Genomic DNA, 23383 nt, shown 5'->3' on the forward strand with positions numbered 1-23383 from the left:
AACTAGACCACACTCCGAGAAGATCCTCACCTCATCCGAATGGCATTGCAGGACAGATGCATCCTCCTCGACTCTGGCACAACACTGAAACATTGTAACACATCGTACACTATTAGGAGTGACGGTCCGTCGTTGTTTAATACGGTCCGGGTTACAAGCGCATCGTCCACTTCTCCGCCTACCTTTGATTAATGTGCATAAACATGCTAGACTGCAATGGTGTATGGAACGACGTTGCTGGGGACAGGAATGGCAGCACATAGTGTTTTCGGACAAATCCAGGTCCTGTTTGTTTGAAAATGATGGCCTATTTTGGTTCGCCGCAGACAGAGGGAGAGGCATCACATTGACTACATTTGCACCAGACATACAGTGCCACCTCAAGGCCTTATGGTGTAGAGTGCTATTGGGTTAAACCACAAATCACAGTTGGTGGATGACCAGTTTGACGTACGTGAATCACATCCTGCGACCTGTAGCCATACCCTTTCTGCACGACACCTCAGACGCCATATTTCAGCAGGACAGTGCGCGACCACATGTTACTACCACATGTTGTTGTCACAAGATGTCAGACTGTTGCCCTGGCCCGCCCGATCACCGGACTTGTGGCCAATCGAAAATGTGTGGGGTATGGTGAAATGGCGGATGCGGTGCTGTGACCCAATGCCAAACACCAACAATGAACTGTGGAACCAGGTGAATTCAGCATGGATGGTAATACCCCATGATGCCATTCGCCCCTTATGCGTGTTGATGCCATCACGCATGGAACAATATTTATCAGTGCCCATGGAGGACCCAGTGCCTACTAGGCAACAGGACACATGCTGAACCTAGGTGATTGAAATGCTAATCGTTTCAGCTGAATATACTAATGAACATGTCCAGTGAATATGAACTTCCTATCTCTAGTCTTTCAAGGTGCTCTGTTTTTTTTAACGTGAGTGTATTTATCGTATAAGAAGCACTAAAATATACATACAAATACAAACTGTACAACCAAAAGACAAATACGAGGATTGGGGCAAAAGTCATGGCAACTATTTTTCTTCTTGTAGATATATGAACGGATCACAAACGTATGTGTCGTGTGGAAGTTCTGCATGCCTAGTGTGTATGCAGAACAACAGATGGCTCTGTGATAGCTGGGAGTAGCGCAGTGAGGGCTGTGAAATCAGTCAGTTGGTGACTGTCGTGCAAAATGGAAGTAACCCGTGTTGAGAAGCACGCCTACATCAAAATAGCCGTTCTCCGAGGGAGAAATGCGATGGAATGTCACAGTGAATTAGTGGAAGCCCTTGGGAATAATGCCCTACCACACCGTACAGTAGCACGGTGGGTAGGGAAGTTTCAGCAAGGATGTGTATCAATCAGTGACGAACAACGTTCGGAACGACCTGTCATTGTGCGGACCGACGTGGCACGTGCCATCGACGAGCAGCTCCTGGATGAAGACAGACGATGGATGCTACTGGAGTTAGAGAGGGCATGTGGCATTGAGAAACGCACCATCCACAGAATATTGCATAATGAGCTGCAACTGCGCAAAATCGCATCACGGTGGGTACGCTATGCAATATGCTCCGGCCACCTTAGACGCTGGCAACAGGACGGCGATCAATTCTTGTCACGAATAATCGCCATCGATGAATGTTGGGCCAGGGCATAAGAACCAGAACTGAAACGTCAGTCCGCGGAGTGGCGACATGCTGGATCACCAAGGAGGCAGAAGGTCCGTCAGAATTCTTCCCCAGTCATATTGATGGTGATCGTCACGTAAGACGTCAGGAGTGTCATTGTTCGCCACTTTGTTCCACAAGGCAGAACAGTAACCGCACAGTACTACAGGGACTTCCTGGTGCGACAGGTACAACGTGGCGTTCGGGAGCAACGTCCGGATCTTGTGGACAGTGCAATAATCCTGCATGAAAATGCAAAACCACATAAAGCAGATTATGTAGGGCACCTACTGCGACGTTGGGGATGGGAAGAATTGGAGCACCCACAGTACTCTCCCGACGTTTCATCCTGTGACTTTGATCTCATTTAAAAGGTTAAGGAACCGAACCACTACGTGGTAGGCGGTTTGCAACACGAGAGGACATTGCTAATGCTGTGCGCCAACGGGTCACCCGATTCACACATGGTGCGGCAAATGCTGAGGCAGATGGTATTCAGCGCCTCCCAGATCGTTGGCAGCGTGTGGTGTCAGCAGCAGGGGACTACTTTGAGGGTCTTTAGGCCCAGGTTTGTCATGTCAACTTTATGTGTACTGTGTGGTCATTCTTTTGCACCGGTAAGGCCATATTGCCCTGTATACTACCATAATAAATTAGTGTATTACGATATTTCAGTGCTATTCTTTGTCCACACATGTAGTTAACACCTTGTCCTTTCATCTGTATATGTCACATTTTCCAACCGGACTGGTATCTTCAAGAAAAAAATAGTTGTCATGACTTTTGCCCCAAACCTCGTATATAACAACATTACAATCAGAACTTAAAAGAGAAAAAAAAGGTCCCAATTTGATAGATCTGGACTCTATAGATAACTTCCTGTCAAGCAAGGTGCTTGGAAAAGTAAATGCTGTGTTGGTTCCTTAATGTGAAGACTGTCTTTAGAAATGACGAACCACAATGGAAGGGTCTAAGAAGACCACAGAACATGGCAGAATATGGTTGCTGAGCAATAGTTAGCCACTTTCAGGTACCAGGTTGCTTGCATGAAGTCTTCCATAGTATATAACATTAGAATATCATAATCATTTTATAATAATGTTAATGGCTTTTACGTCCCACTAACTACTTTTTACGGTTTTGGAGACGCCAAGGTACCAGAATTTGGTCTCGCAGGAGTTCTTCTATGTACCAGTAAATCTACTGACATGAGTCTGACGTATTTGAGCACCTTCAAATACTGCCAAACATCTGAGCCACTCAGCCCGGCCATAATCGTCTGAAGCTAAAACAATCAATCAATCAATCAATACTGATCTGCATTTAGGGCAGTCGCCCAGGTGGCAGATTCCCTATCTGTTGCTTTCCTAGCCCTTTCCGAAATGATTTCAAAGAAATTGGAAATTTATTGAACATCTCCCTTGGTAAGTTATTCCAATCCCTAACTCCCCTTCCTATAAATGAATATTTGCCCCAGTTTGTCCTCTTGAATTCCAACTTTATCTTCATATTGTGATCTTTCCTACTTTTATAAACGCCATTCAAACCTATTCGTATACTAATGTCATTCCACACCATCTCTCTGCTGACAGCTCGGAACATACCACTTAGTCGAGCAGCTCTTCTTCTTTCTCTCAATTCTTCCCAACCCAAACATTGCAACATTTTTGTAACGCTACTCTTTTGTCGGAAATCACCCAGAACAAATCGAGCTGCTTTTCTTTGGATTTTTTCCAGTTCTTGAATCAGGTAATCCTGGTGAGGGTCCCATACACTGGAACCATACTCTAGTTGGGGTCTTACCAGAGACTTATATGCACTCTCCTTTACATCCTTACTACAACCCCTGAACACCCTCATAACCATGTGCAGAGATCGGTACCCTTTATTTACAATCCCATTTATGTGATTACCCCAGTGAAGATCTTTCCTTATATTAACACCTAGATACTTACAATGATCCCCAAAAGGAACTTTCACCCCATCAATGCAGTAATTAAAACTGAGAGGACTTTTCCTATTTGTGAAACTCACAACCTGACTTTTAGCCCCGTTTATCAACATACCATTGTCTGCTGTCCATCTCACAACATTTTCGAGGTCACGTTGCAGTTGCTCACAATCTTGTAACTTATTTATCACTCTATAGAGAATAACATCATCCGCAAAAAGCCTTACCTCTGATTCCACTCCTTTACTCATATCATTTATATATATAAGAAAACATAAAGGTCCGATAACACTGCCCTGAGGAACTCCCCTCTCAACTATTACAGGGTCAGACAAAGCTTCACCTACTCTACTCTCTGAGATCTATTTTCTAGAAATATAGCAACCCATTCAGTCACTCTTTTGTCTAGTCCAATTGCACTCATTTTTGCCAGTAGTCTCCCATGATCCACCCTATCAAATGCTTTAGACATGTCAATCGCGATACAGTCCATTTGACCTCCAGAATCCAAGATATCTGGCTATATCTTGCTGGAATCCTACAAGTTGAGCTTCAGTGGAATAACCTTTCCTAAAACCGAATTGCCTTCTATCGAACCAGTTATTAATTTCACAAACATGTCTAATATAATCAGAAAGAATGCCTTCCCAAAGCTTACATACAATGCATGTCAAACTTACTGGCCTGTAATTTTCAGCTTTATGTCTATCACCCTTTCCTTTATACACAGGGGCTACTATAGCAACTCTCCATTCATCTGGTATAGCTCCTTCGACCAAACAATAATCAAATAAGTACTTCAGATATGGTACTATATTCCAACTCATTGTCTTTAGTATATCCCCAGAAATCTGATCAATTCCAGCCGCTTTTCTAGTTTTCAACTTTTGTATCTTATTGTAAATGTCATTGTTATCATATGTAAATTTTATTACTTCTTTGGCCTTAGTCTCTTCCTCTATCTCAACATTATCCTTGTAACCAACAATCTTTACATACTGCTGACTGAATACTTCCGCCTTTTGAAGATCCTCACATACACACTCCCCTTGTTCATTAATTATTCCTGGAATGTCCTTCTTGGAACCTGTTTCTGCCTTAAAATACCTATACATACCCTTCCATTTTTCACTAAAATTTGTATGACTGCCAATTATGCTTGCCATCATGTTATCCTTAGCTGCCTTCTTTGCTAGATTCAATTTCCTAGTAAGTTCCTTCAATTTCTCCTTACTTCCACAGCCATTTCTAACTCTATTTCTTTCCAGTCTGCACCTCCTTCTTAGTCTCTTTATTTCTCTATTATAATAAGGTGGGTCTTTACCATTCCTTACCACCCTTAAAGGTACAAACCTGTTTTCGCATTCCTCAACAATTTCTTTAAACCCATCCCAGAGTCTGTTTACATTTTTATTTACCGTTTTCCACCGATCATAGTTACTTTTTAGAAACTGCCTCATACCTGCTTTATCAGCCATATGGTACTGCCTAACAGTCCTACTTTTAAGACCTTCCTTTCTATCGCATTTATTTTTAACTACCACAAAAACAGCTTCATGATCACTAATACCATCTATTACTTCAGTTTCCCTATAGAGCTCATCTGGTTTTATCAGCACCACATCCAGGATATTTTTCCCTCTGGTTGGTTCCATCACTTTCTGAATCAGCTGTCCTTCCCATATTAACTTATTTGCCATTTGTTGGTCATGCTTCCTGTCGTTCGCATTTCCTTCCCAAGAGTAATTGGACAAGATAATTCAGACTTAACAGACATAACACTCGACATTGTTTGGTGTCAGCCCTGGACCTCAACAGGTAACGACAAGTTCAACCAAAACGCCACTGAAGAAAGTCATGTGTGCAGTGAAATAGTCGTGGGTATGTACATATATATTTTTATGTTTTAATAATAACAGTGTACTGTATATACTAATGGGAACCAAATTATACTCTTCATTTACCCTAAACCTATTGAAAATAGAAATAAGCATGAAATTCCAGAGATCATCCGGGTCTACGTAACCCACACAGAGGTCCGAAAGAAGAGACGAGAATCGCTTAAATTATACTTATTGTGCTAAGCACCTTTCTTACGTCTCTTGACCTAATCATACTTGTTTTCTTCCCACTTCCACTCTTCTAGATTTATTCCTTGCCGTTTTCGCTCAACAACCTTATAACCGAGGTATTCTTAACTTTTCCAATTTCAAAAAAAAAAAAAAACACGGTGCAACAGCCCTGGCCATGGCTTACCAAGCGACTGCTGCTCAGCCTGAAGGCCTGCAGATTACGAGGTGTCGTGTGGTCAACACGACAAATCATCTCAGCCGTTATTCTTGACTTTCTAGACCGGGGTCGTCATCTCACCATCAGATAGCTCCTCAATTGTAATCACGTAGACTGAGTAGACCTCAAAGCAGCCCTCAGATCCAGGTAAAAATCCCTGACCTGGCCGGAAATCGAACCGAGGCCTCCGGGTAAGAGGCAGGCACGCTACTCCCACACCGCGGGGCCAGCTTTTCAGATTTCGCTCAGCATTTATATGGTTGATCACCGTGTTGAGTCTTCAAAACTAGGTATTGGTCATTCCGTGACAAACGATAGTAACCCTTAGTACATGCAGTATGTACCGAAGAGATGTGAAAAATAAAAAAAATAATAAATGGCCAACCAGACACCAGTGGGATCCGAGCTGACAACCTTATGATTTCGCGTCAGGTACTCTTTTTTTCTATCTTTCTCTCTCTCTCTCTCTCTCTTTCTAGTGTTTTAATGTCGCCCTGTCACATCGGCTTCGGACAACGGGAAAAGTCAAGGATTGGAGAGGAAGCGGCCTTGGCCTTGATTAGGTATAGCCCCAGCATTTGCCTGGCGTGAAAGTGGGGAACGCATGGAAAACAATCTTCAGGTCTGCCGATGGTGGGATTGAAACCACCATCTCCCAAATACAAGCTCACAGCTATGCAACCATGCAACCCTAACCGCAAAGCCAACTTCCTCGGTAGATTTTTTTTACCAGATCAGCTATGGTGCCTAGGTCACATTTGTTTTCTTGGAAAGGATCTAAGCTACAGGTTTGACACAACTGCCGTCACAACTATAAAGTGCGTGCAAATCACCCGTTATCGACCAATTCAATGTAACTTACGTCTAAACCTTGTCCCGTTTCTCTACGAGGTCGAGTATGAAGTGAGATGAATCATCATAGCGAGTTTTACGACCGGATGCCCTTCCTAACGTCAGCCCCATCAGAGGATTAATGTGATGAAATGCATGATATTATATATACTGTAGTAGGAAGTGAGAAGGTGAAGCCTAGTGCCGGCACATAGATTACTGCTGTCAAATAGCACCCAGGGGTCTGCTCAAGACTTTATGTCCCCATCCAACAGAAAAATCACCATCAACATTCATATGAGCACATGGAGAGATATGGATTTGATCCAGGCTTTGGCACGCGATCTAGTGATTAGTCGGGCTGAGTGTTTCAGACAGTTGAGGCACTGGCCTTCTGACTCCAACTTGGCAGGTTTGATCCTGGCTCAGTCCGGCGGTATTTGAAGGTGCTCAAATACGTCAGCTTCGTGCTGGTACATTTACCGGCACATAAATTCCGGCACCTAGGCATCTCCGAAAACCGTTAAAGTAGTTAGCGGGACCTAAAACCAGCAGTGGTGGTGGTGGTGGTGGTAATTTGAAATTGTATACCACCACCTCTCCTACACTGCCGGCCAACATTCTGGTGTCTTCGGGACTGGGTGTTTGTGTTATTCCCAACATTCCTACAGCTCATACCACATATAACACTGTACTCCAGCACAATAATATGCCTTCAATAGTATGTAACACTAGAATGTCATAATCGTTTTATAATAATTATATTAGTTTTCGGAGACAATGAGGTACCGGAATTTACTCTCACAGGAGTTCCTTTACGTGCCAAGTTAGGGCCAGAAGGCCAGCGCCTCACACATCTGAGCCACTCAGCCCGGCCATAATAGCAATAGCCACACGAAATAATAATAATAATAATAATAATAATAATAATAATAATAATAATAATAATAATAATAATAATAATAATAATAATATTTTTCTTCTTTCTTTCTACCTTTCTTTCTTTCTTAATCTGTTTACCATCCAGGGTTGGTTTTTTCCTCAGACTCAGGGATCCCATCTCTACTGCCTCAAGGACAGTGTCCTGGAGCATGAGACATTTGTTCGTGTATACAACTGGGGAGGAGGACCAGTACCTAGCCCAGGCGGCCTCACCTGCTATGTTGAACAGGGGCCTTATGGGAGATGGGAAGATTGAAAGGGATGGGCAAGGAATGGGGAAGGAAGCGGCTGTGGCCTTAAGTTAGATACCATTCCAGCATTTGCATGGAGGAGAAGTGGGAAACCACAGAAAGCCACTTCGAGGATGGGTGAGGTGGGAATCGAACCCTCCTCTACTCAGTTGACCTCACAAGGCTGAGTGGACCCTGTTCCAGCCCTCGTACCACTTTTCAAATTTCGTGGCAGAGTCGGTAATCAAACCCGAGCGTCCAGGGGTGGCAGCTAATCACACTAACCACTACACCACAGAGGCAGGCAATAATAATAATTATTATTTGTGGAGAAATTTTAAAAGAAAACTGGTAGGAAATGGTCCACGGAACGCAAGATGCAACACAGTGCATTCATGAAGAGATTCTGGGAGGGTAAGAAGGCGAAAACCATCAGGCCAACGAACAAGTTCCAGCACACTCTTTGAATGGGCATAACGAACAGAGAATAATAATAATAGCACTACCCACAGTGATGTCAAGTTTAGTAGCCACTATTCTTTATATAAAAATTGTTCCTTTTACAACACTTCATTTCTCAACAACAACAACAAAAGGAAAATATACGTAAATTTCTCCGCTATATGGGAAACCATAGAATCATGGATTTTTTTGGGCTTAGAAGATGAGAGATCGAGTACAGATTCTTAATGATGATGATGATGATGATAAAAAAGAAGAAGAATATGATGATGATGATGATGATGATGATGATGATGATGATGATGATGATGATGATGATGATGATGATGACGACGACGACTTAATATAGATAGACAACGAACAGTGGTTGCCATGGTGTTGGTTTTCTGTCCATGCAAAATTGTCCATGCTAAATAGATGACACAAATTCCAGATAGACTCATAGCCCAAAAACATATCCATATTAAAAAGGATGTGCATTATTCACTGAACTTGCTTAGTAACTTGATAATAAATATTGAAGTATCTAACATTTCAGTGTCTAGGTAGATCAACAGTACTGCAGAATGATTAAGGGACATTCACTCTTCACCTCTTTTACTAGAGGCTGCTTATGTTACTCTTTTAAGTACTTATTTTCAGTGTGAATATTTTTAATTAATGATGTTCAAAGATCAGTTTATGACCATTTGTAATTATGTAATTATGTCCACACATTCATAGGTTTGTCTTCAGATGTAAGTGGTACAGTTCTTTGACATGGTTTTTAGTGGTTTATTCTCTGTACTTGTTCCTTGTTAAAGAGTTATGTTGGTGTTTCAGAAAGGAGAGGGAGCTTCAGCAGAGAACTCGATGTCTCTGAAGGCAGATGGTGCTGTGTCAAAGAATCGCTCCCTAAGCAAGATGACCAAGTATGTGGAATGTTGGGGTGCTGATAAACCATTTGCCAACATTGCTGAGAGCACATTGGCCAAGAATATTGGACTAACAGTGAGTTGATTATTTAAATATTAAACATGCATAATCCAACCCTGTAACATCGCAGTCGTGGATGATGTGACACATATTTTGAGAGTACTAGGAAACTAAAGATGCTCCAAGCTCCTAAAGTGAAACACCGGCTTGGTACAGCAAACCTTGGCTGATAATATGCATTGTTACAGCATCTACACCATTTGTTTTATTACCTGAGCTTTACTAATCTGTTTACCTCTGTGTGATGATTATTAAATCACATTATCAGTCTCCTGTTAATACAGTAAAACATGTGGAAATGGTCACTTCCATTTCACGGTCACCAAAGGAAACAGCCATTTTTCTCTGGAACCAATTAATTTTACCATAAGGCCTTGTTTTAGTGGTGTTGTTCCACTGCAGTCAGCAGCCACACATATTTTGTACCCTGACCTTGTATTTTGCAGCCAGATATGATTTTGCACTAAACTCTATTATACTACACCCTCTGCTCATTCCTGAACGTGGACCTTCTCTGTGACTAATTGACAAAATTCATACAGTAGAACTTTTGATACCTGAGGGGTGCAATAAATGTTTTTTCCTCAACCTCTCTACTCCGTCACCCACCAACAAACAAAGTTGTAGAATACAATATATTGTTAAAGAATAAAATGTCATTATTGACTTAAACTTAGCACTGTTTTATAAGGTAAAGACAATGCCATTTAAGTCAGAGAAGTATACGCGCCCCTTGCTGATGAGTCCAGTGTTAGGTCTAAGACGAAATGCTGGTTTTTGTAGAGCAAACCCTTGAAAAGCCTCACATCTAACCTTTAAATTGTGGTTATAAATTTTGGCGCAAAAACACCTACGCATTGGCATGACCTCTCAAACAGTGATGATGTTCAGTCACTACATTTTCTGAACTTGAAATTTTATATTCACTTGAAACTTAATTTTCTGTACTAGGCAAACATCGTCGAACTGTTGGCAATAGTAAGCTGTATTCTTACTGATTTTTCCTCTAAAATGAATAAGGATCATTTTTCAGATCTATTGTTTCCTCATCCAAATAAGCATCTTTTTGTCTGTGGCTGGCTAAGGCGGAAAGCTTCAGACAAGCATTTTCCAGAGACTTAAAGGCATCCCAAATACTATAAAAGTTGAAAAATTTAACAAACATATAAATTTGCTCTAAAGACATTACATAACATATGCACCCTAAGATATTTTGATTCAAATTGCAATGATTATAATATTCATCCCTTCCGTTTGTTCCAGAGCATCTCTATGATCGAGTCTAACCTGCTACCAAGTAAAACAACATGTCTCGAATGCAAGTAAGTTCCAAAATAACATTCCTATAGTATACAATTCCTGCAATATAAACTATCTCGTCAGAAAATATTATACAGTGGTCACCTTTTTAAGTGGCCTGCTCAAAACTCTTGGATAGATTATGAAATGGCCAGTTAAATCGACAATATTAAAATAAAAGAATCTATCCAGTAATTTATAGCACTATAATTTAAGATACTTCACCATGTTTTGAGCAATAATTCAAAACTCTACCCATTCATGTTTTGTTGTTCGCTCTGGTCATTGCTTGAGTCATAGAATCAAGATACTCATCTCCCAGGTTTGTGACTTGATTACATGGATACTGGATAGATTGCAAAGGTCTAATATCTAATATGTCCTCATCAACTGAATAAAATGTGAATAAGGATGGGTAAGAATGAAACAACAAACTAAAAATGAGAAAGACAAATGTACGAAATATCTGGAACTGCTTCCTACATTTACTGACTTTGAGGCCATTTAATTATTACATCATGGGTGGACATTTAATTTAAAATCATCTGTTAAAAGCAAAGGAGTTAATCAACAATAAGAATAATCAGTGCTTTCCAGCAAAAGACAATCGCAGTCCACATACCACGCCAACAATGATGTCTAGCCTTAATAGCATAGACTGTCGAACACCATCTCTGGTCTTTCAAACCATAGATGTTAATCCAAATGGTCCTCAATGACTATTAAATTACAATTCACATCATCACTCATGAACATTAAAATCAAATATAAAGCAAGTTACAATTGACTTAAATGCACAAACATTATCATGGGTGATTAATTGGAGCCTGATTCATATAATATTGCATTTGGTCTTATTATCATAGTGACTTTGATTGTATGGAGTTTGCTTTAAGTGGATGTAATTGTATCCTTGCATAATTCCATTATCAGTCTGTTTTAAAAGAAAACAATAGTTACAAGCTACGACTTGAGATATTCTCTATCTTCAGATGTGATAGATCTCCTTCAACAGATACTAAAGCATCCTATGGAGGTGTAATGATCTGTATTAATTAGATGTTTAAACACACTCTGATACCATGTAGTAGCACAGCTAGAAACGTTTTTAGCTGTTTGTGTCCCTGACTTTTAACACCACAAAATTAATTCTTGGTGCTATAATACATTCCCCTCAGGTCTCCTGTCCAAAATATATTGACAATTGCATTACTGTTGAAAACATTATATCAAATCTCAACGACTATTTATTACTCCTTGTTGGAAACTACAATCTACCACATCGTAATGATAAAACATTTTCTGCCCTTATTTCAGCAGATAACCACGCTCTGCAGTCCACTTTAGGTATAGACATAGCTTCTTATCTCTGTTTAAATAAATTTAGTTATATCTTAAATTTTTTTAATTAGTTTTCTTAATTTGATTTCCAGCCAATCCAGTTGCACCAAAGTAAAATCTAGAAATGAAAGCACTGTCTCCCTTGATAGACACCACCGAGCATGAGAGATGCAGTTTCCTCATCTGCGGAGAGTTATTATCTTGATTTTTTATATGGAGGTTATGATAGATTGAATTATGACCTCTTTTATTATTAAGCTACTAGCTGATGTACCCGTGCTTCGCTACGGAATTCTACATTGTATACAGAATTGTATTAATATTTAGAAATTTCATGATCCATATTGAAGTGGGATTACAATATTTAAAAATTCTTCTGAAAGGAACGCTCAAAAACCATCGTACCGCACCACATTCCGTCCAAGCCCAACAAAAAACGAACAAAATTTGGTTGAAACACAAACTTGAACATCATTTTAGCGAAGGGTCCAAAGCATAATTGGCCTAATATGAACGAAATAAACAGTCACTAACTTAATGATTGAGTCGGAAGCTACAATCAGTAAAATGCCGCTAGAAGATCAAGATGAAATTAGATTTGAAGTAAAAAGAAAATTAGATAAGATGTTCAATGCCAATCGCAGAACTCAAATTTGGTTGAAACACAAACTTTGTTTTTTATATAAGAAAAAATCGTTTTTAAACAGTAAACTTTACGAGACTCACCTTGAAGCAGCCAATCTGCTTCCTGGCATTCAATGGAATTTATTTCTAAATCAGGTTATAATAAAATGTTTGACATACTCTCACAAAAACAGTTTACATTAGAGAAGAAATTAGCTGCATTAAAAATGAACAGAAATGCATCAAAAACTCAGCCCAAAGAAACTAGTTCGCAAAGAAACTCAATCGAGAATTTTCATCCTCCTGTTGTCAATCTTTCAAACGTAATTTTAACCACGGCAGAAACTGTCATTTTAGCGAAGGGTCCAAAGCATAATTGGCCTAATATGAACGAAATAAACAGTCACTAACTTAATGATTGAGTCGGAAGCTACAATCAGTAAAATGCCGCTAGAAGATCAAGATGAAATTAGATTTGAAGTAAAAAGAAAATTAGATAAGATGTTCAGTTCTAATAAAGTAAATAAAAGAAATCCCCCTATCAATTCTAATGCCAATGATTTTACTTCCGAACATAAACAAATCGCAGAACTCAAAAAGAAAATTAAAAATAATGATCTGATTGTCACAAAAGCAGATAAAGGAAATACTACAGTTATCATGGACAAAACTAATTACATATCTAAAACCAAAGAATTTTTTAACAACAGCACATTTACAATAATCAATAAAGATCCTACACAGAAAATACAGCGACAGTTAAAACAAACATTAAAGAATATATCTTTTCTTTTTACAGATCAAGAAAAATCAAAACTATTAAATATGAATCCAGGTCTACCCACAGTTAAAGCCCTCCCTAAAATACATAAAATTGACATCCCTATCCGGCCTATTATTAACTATGAACCCAGCCCCCTATATAAAATTGCGCAATTTGTTCAACGATTTTTAACTAAGAACTATCAATTTCTCTCTAAAAAATCCATCAAGAACACTACTGAACTAGTTGAAAAAATGAAGTCATTTAATGTACAACCCAAACATACCCTTCATTCTTTCGACATAGTTAATATGTATCCAAGCATACCCACAACCAAACTTTTCTCCATTATTGAAGATAACTTTAATAAACAGAGCTCTCTCAGCAAATTAGAAATACAAGATTTTATTTCTCTTCTGAAACTGGTCATCAACAATAATTTCTTTAAATTCGATGAAACCATCTATCAACAAAATGGACTGGCTATGGGATCACCCGCTTCGGGAATTCTAGCGGATATTTATTTAGATTTTCTGGAATATACAAAAATAAATAGCAATACTTTTCCAAACATCCTCATGTGGGCCAGATATGTTGACGACACATTTGTTATAATGGATGAAGAAATCAAGAATGCGACCTCTGCCCTGCAAGAACTAAACAATATTGACCCCCACATCAAATTTACACTTGAGTCCGAAAATAATAAAGTAATTAATTTTCTGGATTTAACTATTCTCAGAAATCCATCTGCTCTTTCATATAGAATTTTCAGAAAACAGACACAAACTGCCAATACTATTCGTCAAGATTCCATACACCCTCAAACACACAAACGTGCAGCGTATAATAGCATGGTTCATCGTACATTCACGATACCTATGTCTAAAAAAGACCTCAATAGCGAACTCAACACTATAAGAGCAATCGCCAAATTCAACGGTTACAGCAGATCATTTATAGAGCAGATAATCAATAAATTTACACACCGGCCCAAGACTACTCTCACTAAAGAAAAACCTATAACTAACGTTTCATCTACTTTTACATTCAACAACGGTATCCATCAAATCACCAATGATTTTCGAAAACATAACGTAAAAATCTTCTTCAGAACTAATAATAGGACCTCAGAAATTATACATAATTCAACATCAGTCAACACCTCTAACAGATTTCCAAATCTGGAATCTATAGATTCAAGTGTATCGACTGCAGCGCCTCCTACGTGGGACAAACAGGACGCAACTTCATAACCAGATATTCAGAGCACGTCAACGTGGTAAGATATAACATGTTTTCTGCTATAGGCCAACACATTCACAACTCTAATCATAAGTTTACTGATATAGAACATGATTTTGAAATACTTCAAATAGCAAAAAAGGGCCAATTATGAACATCGTCGAAAATTGTTTCATTCATTGCGATCAATATTTCAACCCTAACTATAATTTAAATGAAATTTCCGAGAAAACTAATATTCTTTATGATCTCTTGATTAAATGGCTAAGAAATATTAGACCACCTAAAAACAATTCGATCTTTCAAACCATGTTGTTGTGTTTGAGTCATCAGTCCATAGACTGGTTTGATGCAGCTCTACATGCCACCCTATCCTGTGCTAACCTTTTCATTTCTACGTAACTATTGCATCCTACATCTGCTCTAATCTGTTTGTCATATTCATACCTTGGTCTACCCCTACCGTTCTTGCCACCTACACTTCCTTCAAAAACCAACTGAACAAGTCCTGGGTGTCTTAAGATGTGTCCTATCATTCTATCTCTTCCTCTCGTCAAATTTAGCCAAATCGATCTCCTCTCACCAATTCGATTCAGTATCTCTTCATTCGTGATTCGATCTATCCATCTCACCTTCAGCATTCTTCTATAACACCACATTTCAAAAGCTTCTATTCTCTTTCTTTCTGAGCTAGTTATCGTCCATGTTTCACTTCCATACAATGCCACGCTCCACACAAAAGTCTTCAAAAACATCTTTCTAATTCCGATATCAATGTTTGAAGTGAGCAAATTTCTTTTCTTAAGAAAGCTCTTCCTTGCTTGTGCTAGTCTGCATTTTATGTCCTCCTTACTTCTGCCATCGTTGGTTATTTTACTACCCAAGTAACAATATTCATCTACTTCCTTTAAGACTTCGTTTCCTAATCTAATATTTCCTATATCACCTACCTTCGTTCGACTGCACTCCATTACTTTTGTTTTGGACTTATTTATTTTCATCTTGTACTCCTTACCTAAGACTTCATCCATACCATTCAGCAACTTCTCGAGATCTTCTGCAGTCTCAGATAAAATAACAATATCATCGGCAAATCTCAAGGTTTTGATTTCCTCTCCTTGGACTGTGATTCCCTTTCCAAATTTCTCTTTGATTTCCTTTACTGCCTGTTCTATGTAAACATTGAAAAGGAGAGGGGACAAACTGCAGCCTTGCCTCACTCCTTTCTGGATTGCTGCTTCTTTTTCAAAGCCCTCGATTCTTATCACTGCAGACTGATTTTTATACAGGTTGTAGATAATTCTTCGTTCTCGGTATCTGATCCCTATCATCTTCAGAATCATAAATAGCCTGGTCCAATCAACATTATCGAATGCCTTTTCTAGATCTACGAATGCCATGTACGTGGGCTTGTCCTTCTTGATTCGATCCTCTAAGATCAGACGTAAAGTCAGGATTGCTTCACGTGTTCCTACATTTCTTCTGAAGCCAAATTGATCTTCCCCCACCTCAGCTTCAACTTGTTTTTCCATTCTTCTGTAAATAATACGTGTTAAAATTTTGCAGGCATGAGATACTAAACTAATAGTGCGGTAGTTTTCACACCTGTCAGCACCGGCTTTCTTGGGAATAGGTATAACAACATTCTGCCGAAAATCGGATGGGACATCTCCTGTCTCATACATCTTGCACACTAAATGAAATAACCTTACCATGCTGGTTTCTCCTAAGGCAGTCAGTAATTCAGAGGGAATATCATCAATTCCAGGTGCCGTGTTCCTATTTAGGTCACTCACAGCTCTGTCAAACTCTGACCTCAAAATTGGGTCTCCCATTTCATCAGCATCAACAGCCTCTTCATGTTCCAGAACGAAATTATCTACATCGTTACCTTGATACAACTGTTGGATATGCTCCTGCCATCTTTCTGCCTTGTCTTCTTTCCGTAGAAGTGGCTTTCCATCTGAGCTCTTAATATTCATGCACCTAGATTTCATTTCTCCAAAGGTTTCCTTGATTTTCCTGTATGCAGCATCTACCTTTCCCAGGACCATACAGCCTTCGACATCCTTGCACTTCTCCTTCAGCCATTCTTCCTTAGCTACCTTGCACTTTCTATCCACTTGATTCTTTAATCGCCTGTATTCTTTTCTGCCCTCTTCATTTCTAGCATTTTTGTATTTTCGTCGTTCATCAATCAGGTCCAGTATCTCCTGAGTTATCCACTGATTCTTAGTTGATCTTTTCTTCCTTCCTAACATTTCTTCAGCAGCCCTACTGACTTCATTTTTCATGACTCTCCACTTTTCCTCTACTGTGTTTCTTTCGGCCTTTTCATTTAGTCCTTGTGCAACATGTTCCTTGAAACGATCCATCACACTCTTTTCTTTCAACTTGTCTAGATCCCATCTTTTTGCATTCTTTCCTTTCTTCAATTTCTTCAACTTCACATGGCATTTCATGACCAACAGGTTGTGGTCAGAGTCCACGTCTGCTCCTGGGAAAGTTTTGCAATCCAACACCTGGTTTCTGAATCTCTGCCTAATCATAATGAAGTCTATTTGATACCTTCCAGTGTCTCCAGGTCTCGTCCACGTATACAGCCGTCGTTTGTGGTGTTTGAACCAAGTATTGGCGAGGACTAAATTATGGTCAGTGCAGAATTCAACCAGCCGACTTCCTCTTTCGTTCCTTTGTCCCAATCCAAATTCTCCTACTGTGCTACCTTCTCTTCCTTGGCCTACCACTGCGTTCCAGTCTCCCATCACAATTAGATTCTCGTCACCTTTGACATATTGTATTAAATCTTCTATCTCCTCATATATTCTTTCAATTTCTTCATCATCCGCTGAACTAGTAGGCATATAGACCTGCACTATTGTGGTGGGCATTGGTTTGGTGTATATCTTGGCGACAATAATTCTTTCACTATGCTGGTCGTAGTAGCTTATCCGCTGCCCTATTTTCTTATTCATTATTAAACCAACTCCTGCATTACCCCTGTTTGATTTCGTGTTGATAATTCGGTAGTCGCCTGACCAAAAATTCTGTTCTTCCTGCCAACGTACTTCACTTATACCAACTACATCTAACTTTAGCCTATCCATCTCCCTTTTCAGATTCTCTAACCTACCACAACGATTCAAACTCCTAACATTCCACGCTCCGACTTGCAGAATGTCAGTATCCATCTTCCTGATGATCGCCCCCTCTCGTGTAGTCCCCACCCGGAGATCCGAATGGGGGACTAGTTTACCTCCGGAATATTTTACCCGGGAGGAAGCCATCATCAGTACATTTTTCATACAGAGAGAGCTGCATGTCCTCGGGAGGTGGTTACGGCTGTAGTTTCCCGTTGCTTTCAGCCGTGTAGCAGTATCAACACAGCTAAGCCATGCTGAGTATTATTACAAGGCCGTATCAGTCAATCATCTAGACTGCCGCCCTTGCAACAACCGAAAGGCTGCTACCCCCCTTTCGATGAACCATTCGTTAGTCTGGTCTCTCAACAGATACCCATCCGATATGGTTGCACCTGCGGCTCGGCTATCTGCATCATTGGGACACGCAAGCCTCCCCACCGCGGCAAGGTCACATGGTTTGCAGAGGAGGACAAACCATACGCAGTATATATCCACATCATTTACCCCCACTACCACATCCTTCCGCTCCACCTTAGCTCCGTGACAATTGCTCCGCCTCTACCCCTCCCCTCTCCTCCCTTACGCCTCGCCCCTTAACCTTATAATTGCATCCATCAGTCCAGCTCTGTCCGCCGATCACTCAGGCTGCTCAAGGTGAGTTTGTTTCTAGTATTCTCTGGGTTTTTCTAGACTTTTCTTTTTGATCTTTCCTTTCGATCTTTTGCCTAACAGACACAAATTCTAATTTCTTCCCCAAGTTCCTCAACCCATATTGAAGTGGGAATTAATTCTTTGGATCTTACCAAGTTCATGTTCACGTTTATCTCCGGAACCAAACTACAGAACACACATAGTGTCAACTTCATATGACAATAACCTCACAGCATAATTTAACAGTTTTGAAAACTAAAGTTATATATAAGCTGGACAAACCGCCATGGGTATACAACAACGGAGTCATCATTTTAACGGATTTTAAAATGGAATGCAACTTCATTTACCATATTTTATTTTATATTCATCTGTGCAAATGTTATAGTGTGTTTTTAAAGTTGTTTTAAAGTCATATTTCATATTCATCCATGCAGATGTTATAGTGTGTATAAAGTTGTTTTAGGGTTTTATTGTGTTTGCCCGATTTGACTTTGTGGCTGATGATGGCACATATCTGGTGCCAAAACTAGTACCTCATTTGAATGATATGTGATTCTTTCACATCAATAAATATCTTTGTATTGAATAGGAGGAACCCTCTTAATTAATTTTTAAATATTGTTACAGAATTGTAGGCTAAGTAGAGTACTCGTTGTTGAGCAACACTGTCTTAAATTGCATAGCTCTTAACGCCACCCTGGAAACGCGATGGAGAAATCACCAAACGTCTTTTCTCATAAATGAAGACTACGTTAGGGAATTTTCATTGTAATGGTAGGCCTGCTTACCTACCATCAGTCACAATCAGGTTGGGAAACTGCATTATAATGGCAGACATTCACTCTCCATCTGCCTTTTTACATCCTCAGAAAGACTGTCTTAGTGGTTTCCCCAACTGAAAGGAACATAGGTCATTACAATGACATCAGTAGGAATGGCGCGAGTAAAAGCAATGATTTCCCATGAAATACTTGATCAGATGAAAAACCACACGTTTTCTCACTTTTAACGAACAGTATTACGCTGCCGATCTAACAGTCCAAAGTTCCAGAGATGGAATGACCAGGCCGCAGACAGCCGTGATCCGTGAACACTCTTAGTCATTTTTCGGAAGGGGGGGAGGTTCGAGTAGTGGAGAGTCCCAATGCAAAAACTATGCCCTTTTACTAATCTGTTTCCTAGGAGTACCCGATGAGTCGGAAAATCTCAATTCACTACACTCTGGTGGCGGAAAATTCTATCTGACTTGGAGGCAATTTTTTCCTCCAAGCCAGAGGAGAAACCCCCTCTTCAATGCTAATTTTTAAAAAAAAAATTTAGAATTTAATAAAAGTGAAGAGGAAGAAGCTCTTTTTAAAAAACGGCTCTTCTCAGGGTTGAATTTTGAGTTATTTAGTGAATTGTGGTGCTATAATTTGGAATTTGCTTAAATTGTAATTCTAGACCAAGTCATACTACTACTACTAAGTGAGCCTCTGCCTTAAGAGTGCACACTGCTCATTCGAAACAGTGTGTCAGAGTAAGGACCGAATAGCTGGAATGCTATGATGAACCAGTGAGTTACATACCAGCAGTATGGTATCAGAAAATTTATGAACCAGAGGAATGACATGCTAAAGAAGAAAGTTTTCTAACTCCCCAGCTATTTCCCGCCAATATTCAGTCAAGCTGTTATACTCGGTACGCAGCAGTAATCCAATCTATCGGAGATGAGCGGCAGCATAAGAGACAAAGAACATCACCACAAACAATGGTCAATGTAATGTTATTGTTGATCAATGTTATGCGCTTTCAATATTGTAGGCCTTCACATTTAGTTTTCTCCCGACTCTGAAATACCACTCTTATCATAGTCGGTACAGTAAAATTGAATAAAACATAAATGGTCGGAAATTGTATTCTCTATAACTTTTGTTATGTAGTACTTTTCGATAGGACCAGTAACATGGGTATTTAAGAATTAAATTTTAGGCGCCTGCCCATAAACTACAATTTCATACAGGGCGAATACATTTTTTTATAGCTTAGAGTGTAGTTTCTTATTCCCCGACTCTACATACCAACTTTCATTAAATTCTGTTAACCCATTTTCTTGTGGCTCGGCGTTGATATGGAAAACAAAAATACAAATTCATGAATATCTGTGTTATCAAAGGTGGTACAGTAACAATGTGTTACATAAATGATCGGATATTTAATTCTATATAACTTTAGTTATGTAGTATTTATCGATAGCACCACTAATAATATAAATATTTGAGAATTCAATTTTAGTCCTTCCCCTAAACTACCACCTCACTCAGCGTGAGTAAAATAATTTATAGCTTAGATTGTAGTGGCTCATCCCCCGACTTCACATAGCGATTTTCATTAAATTCTCTTCAGCCATTTTCTCATGATGCGTGTACATACATATAGACAGACAGACAGACAGAAATTACGGAAAAGTAAAAGGTGCATTTCCTTGTTACTATGGACATGACCGATACAGAAATACCTTTCTTTTCAAATTCTGAGCAATGTACAGACAAAACTCTTATTTTATATATATAGATATATTTTTGCGACTTGCTTTACGTCGCACCGACACAGATAGGTCTTATGGCGATGATGGGACAGGAAAGGGCTAGGAGTGGGAAGGAAGCGGCTGTGGCCTTAATTAAGGTACAGCCCCAGCATTTGCCTGGTGTGAAAATGGGAAACCACAGAAAACCATTTTCAGGGCTGCCGACAGTGGGGTTCGAACCTACTATCTCCCGAATACTGGATACTGCCCGCACTTAAGCGACTGCAGCTATCGAGCTCGGTATATATAGATATAGATATGATATGAGTAAGAAACTGAAATCACACATAAGCCTTTTTGTGGATGATGTTATACCATAGAGAGTAGTAATGAGTTGCAGGATTGTGAGCAACTGCAATGGGGCCTAGACAATAATGTAAGATGCACAGTGAACAATGATATAATGGTAAACATGATAAAAAGTCAGGTTGTTTCACTAAGAGGAAAAGTCCTCTCAGTTTCAATTATTGTGTTGATGGGGTGATAGTACCTTACAGGAATCACTGTAAGGACCAAGGTATTAAGATTCATTGGTATAATCATATTAATGAGGTGGTTAAGAAAGGTTACAGATTTCTGCACATGGTTATGAGGGTATTTATGGATTGTAGTAAGGATGTAAAGAAGAGGGTGTATAATTTTCTGGTAAGACCCCAATATTAGAGTATGGTTCCAGCACATGGGACCCACACCAGGACTACTTGATACGAGAATTGGAAAAGATCATAAGGAAAGCAGCACAATTTGTTCTGGACAATTTCTGACAAAACGAAAATGTTGCAAATTTTGGACTGAAAATATTTGGGGTTTAAGAAACAAGGAAACAAGATGCACAACTAAGTGATATGTTCTGAGCTTTCAGTGGAGAGATGGCATGGATTAACATTAGTAATACCAATATAGTTGGTCCGTTATTGGACATTATAAATTTTCCAGGTAACTCATTCCTGGTTGCCAGCATTTTGCCCCAGTGTGCTAAGTTGGGCTTATCAGTTGGTAAATAGCACAATCAGATGATAAAGATGTTAATTCCCATAGGAAACGTGAACTGATGGCCAGGCAAGCATCAATTTTTGAAAATGAGACAAAGTCTCTCATAGTGTATTGGCACTGCTGGTGCAGTGACCTCCACGGTATGCACTAGTCATGTGTCATGGTGAGTGGGTGTGCTGTACTCATTTGGAACAATTACAGGTTCCCTATGGGAATCAACATCTTTATTAACGTTAGTAGATGAATAAGCTTGAGTGGAGATATTAAGAGTAGGAAAGATCATAATATGAAGATAAAGTTAGAATTCAAGAGGACAAATTGGGGCAAATATTCATTTATAGGATGAGTTATAAACGATTGGAATAATTTATCAAGAGAAATGTTCAATAAATTTCCAAGTTCTTTGAATAAACAACTGATAGGGAATCTGCCACCTGGGCAACAATCCTAAAAGCAGATTGATTGATTGATTGATTGATTGATTGATTGATTGATTGATTGATTGATTGATTGATTGATTGATTGATTGATTGATTGATTGATTCCATAGCCATGTGCTGTATTTTGTTGCCGATGTTACTTGTACCTTCTAAATCAATTTCTGTATCACTTATGTTACAACCATTAGGACTTGCAATCAGTGCTGAGTTAACAATCCTCCCAATTTCCGACTATTTTCCGGAGCCAATATAATGGTCCGTTAATGTCCAATAACGGACCATTATATTGGTATTATAAATTTACTCATTCGGGACAAATATTTTAAGTTCCCTATGGGAATCAAGATCTGTATTTTCCGGAGAACATTCTATAGGTAGGGCCTAGATATTCTACTGCGAAGTTTACCAAGCTTAAAAATTCCTCTTGTATTTAGGTGTTATAATTTTTCAGCCCTTTCATCTCAATATACCATAAAATAATCATTCAATGTTTTCTTCATTGGTATTTGCAGAAAGTGGCTACATTCTGAGGAATTGAATCCTGTGCTGCTGTGGTTCCGTAAATCCCAACAGGAACATGATTATCGTCACGAACCTGACACCCAGTTCCGATACTATGTGATGGCTGCAGCAGTGCTATTCACAGCCATGACAGCTATTCAGGCATTTACTCAACCAAGGTAACCTTGCTAACTTCTTCAAACCATGCCTGAATATTCGAGTTTCATTGGAACAAGGAAAAAATATCTCTAGTTTACAAAATGAAGGGTTAAGGGGATAAGGTAATACCAACATGTTCATTCCTAAGAGCTTGAAAATGCTGATAAGTGAAGAAAATGACAGGTTTTTTTCTTAAATTTAATTAACATGCTTTGCAATCATTCAGTCAGAAATTTTAATTCAGTACAGAAGAAAAACATGCAAAGCAATATGGACAGATCTGGGTGACAACC

The 23383-nt window shown here is 39.3% G+C and overlaps 1 protein-coding gene across 3 annotated transcripts in view; it reads left to right on the forward strand.

Annotated features, from left to right (window-relative positions):
• The window catches only part of Ac76E (adenylate cyclase type 2 Ac76E), a 1381264-nt gene that overhangs the window by 1175933 nt on the left and 181948 nt on the right, over positions 1-23383 (forward strand). For all 3 annotated transcript variants that reach the window (XR_011018659.1, XM_068228989.1, XM_068228988.1), the window contains 3 exons: positions 9210-9377; positions 10626-10684; positions 22943-23110. Coding sequence is in view for 2 of the 3 variants with exons in the window: in XM_068228989.1 (XP_068085090.1) it covers positions 9210-9377; positions 10626-10684; positions 22943-23110 (395 nt within the window). In the remaining variant the exon portion in view is untranslated. The remainder of the gene's footprint in view (positions 1-9209; positions 9378-10625; positions 10685-22942; positions 23111-23383) is intronic.

This window comes from Anabrus simplex, chromosome 8 (assembly GCF_040414725.1).
Source record: "Anabrus simplex isolate iqAnaSimp1 chromosome 8, ASM4041472v1, whole genome shotgun sequence".
NCBI lineage: Eukaryota > Metazoa > Arthropoda > Insecta > Orthoptera > Tettigoniidae > Anabrus > Anabrus simplex.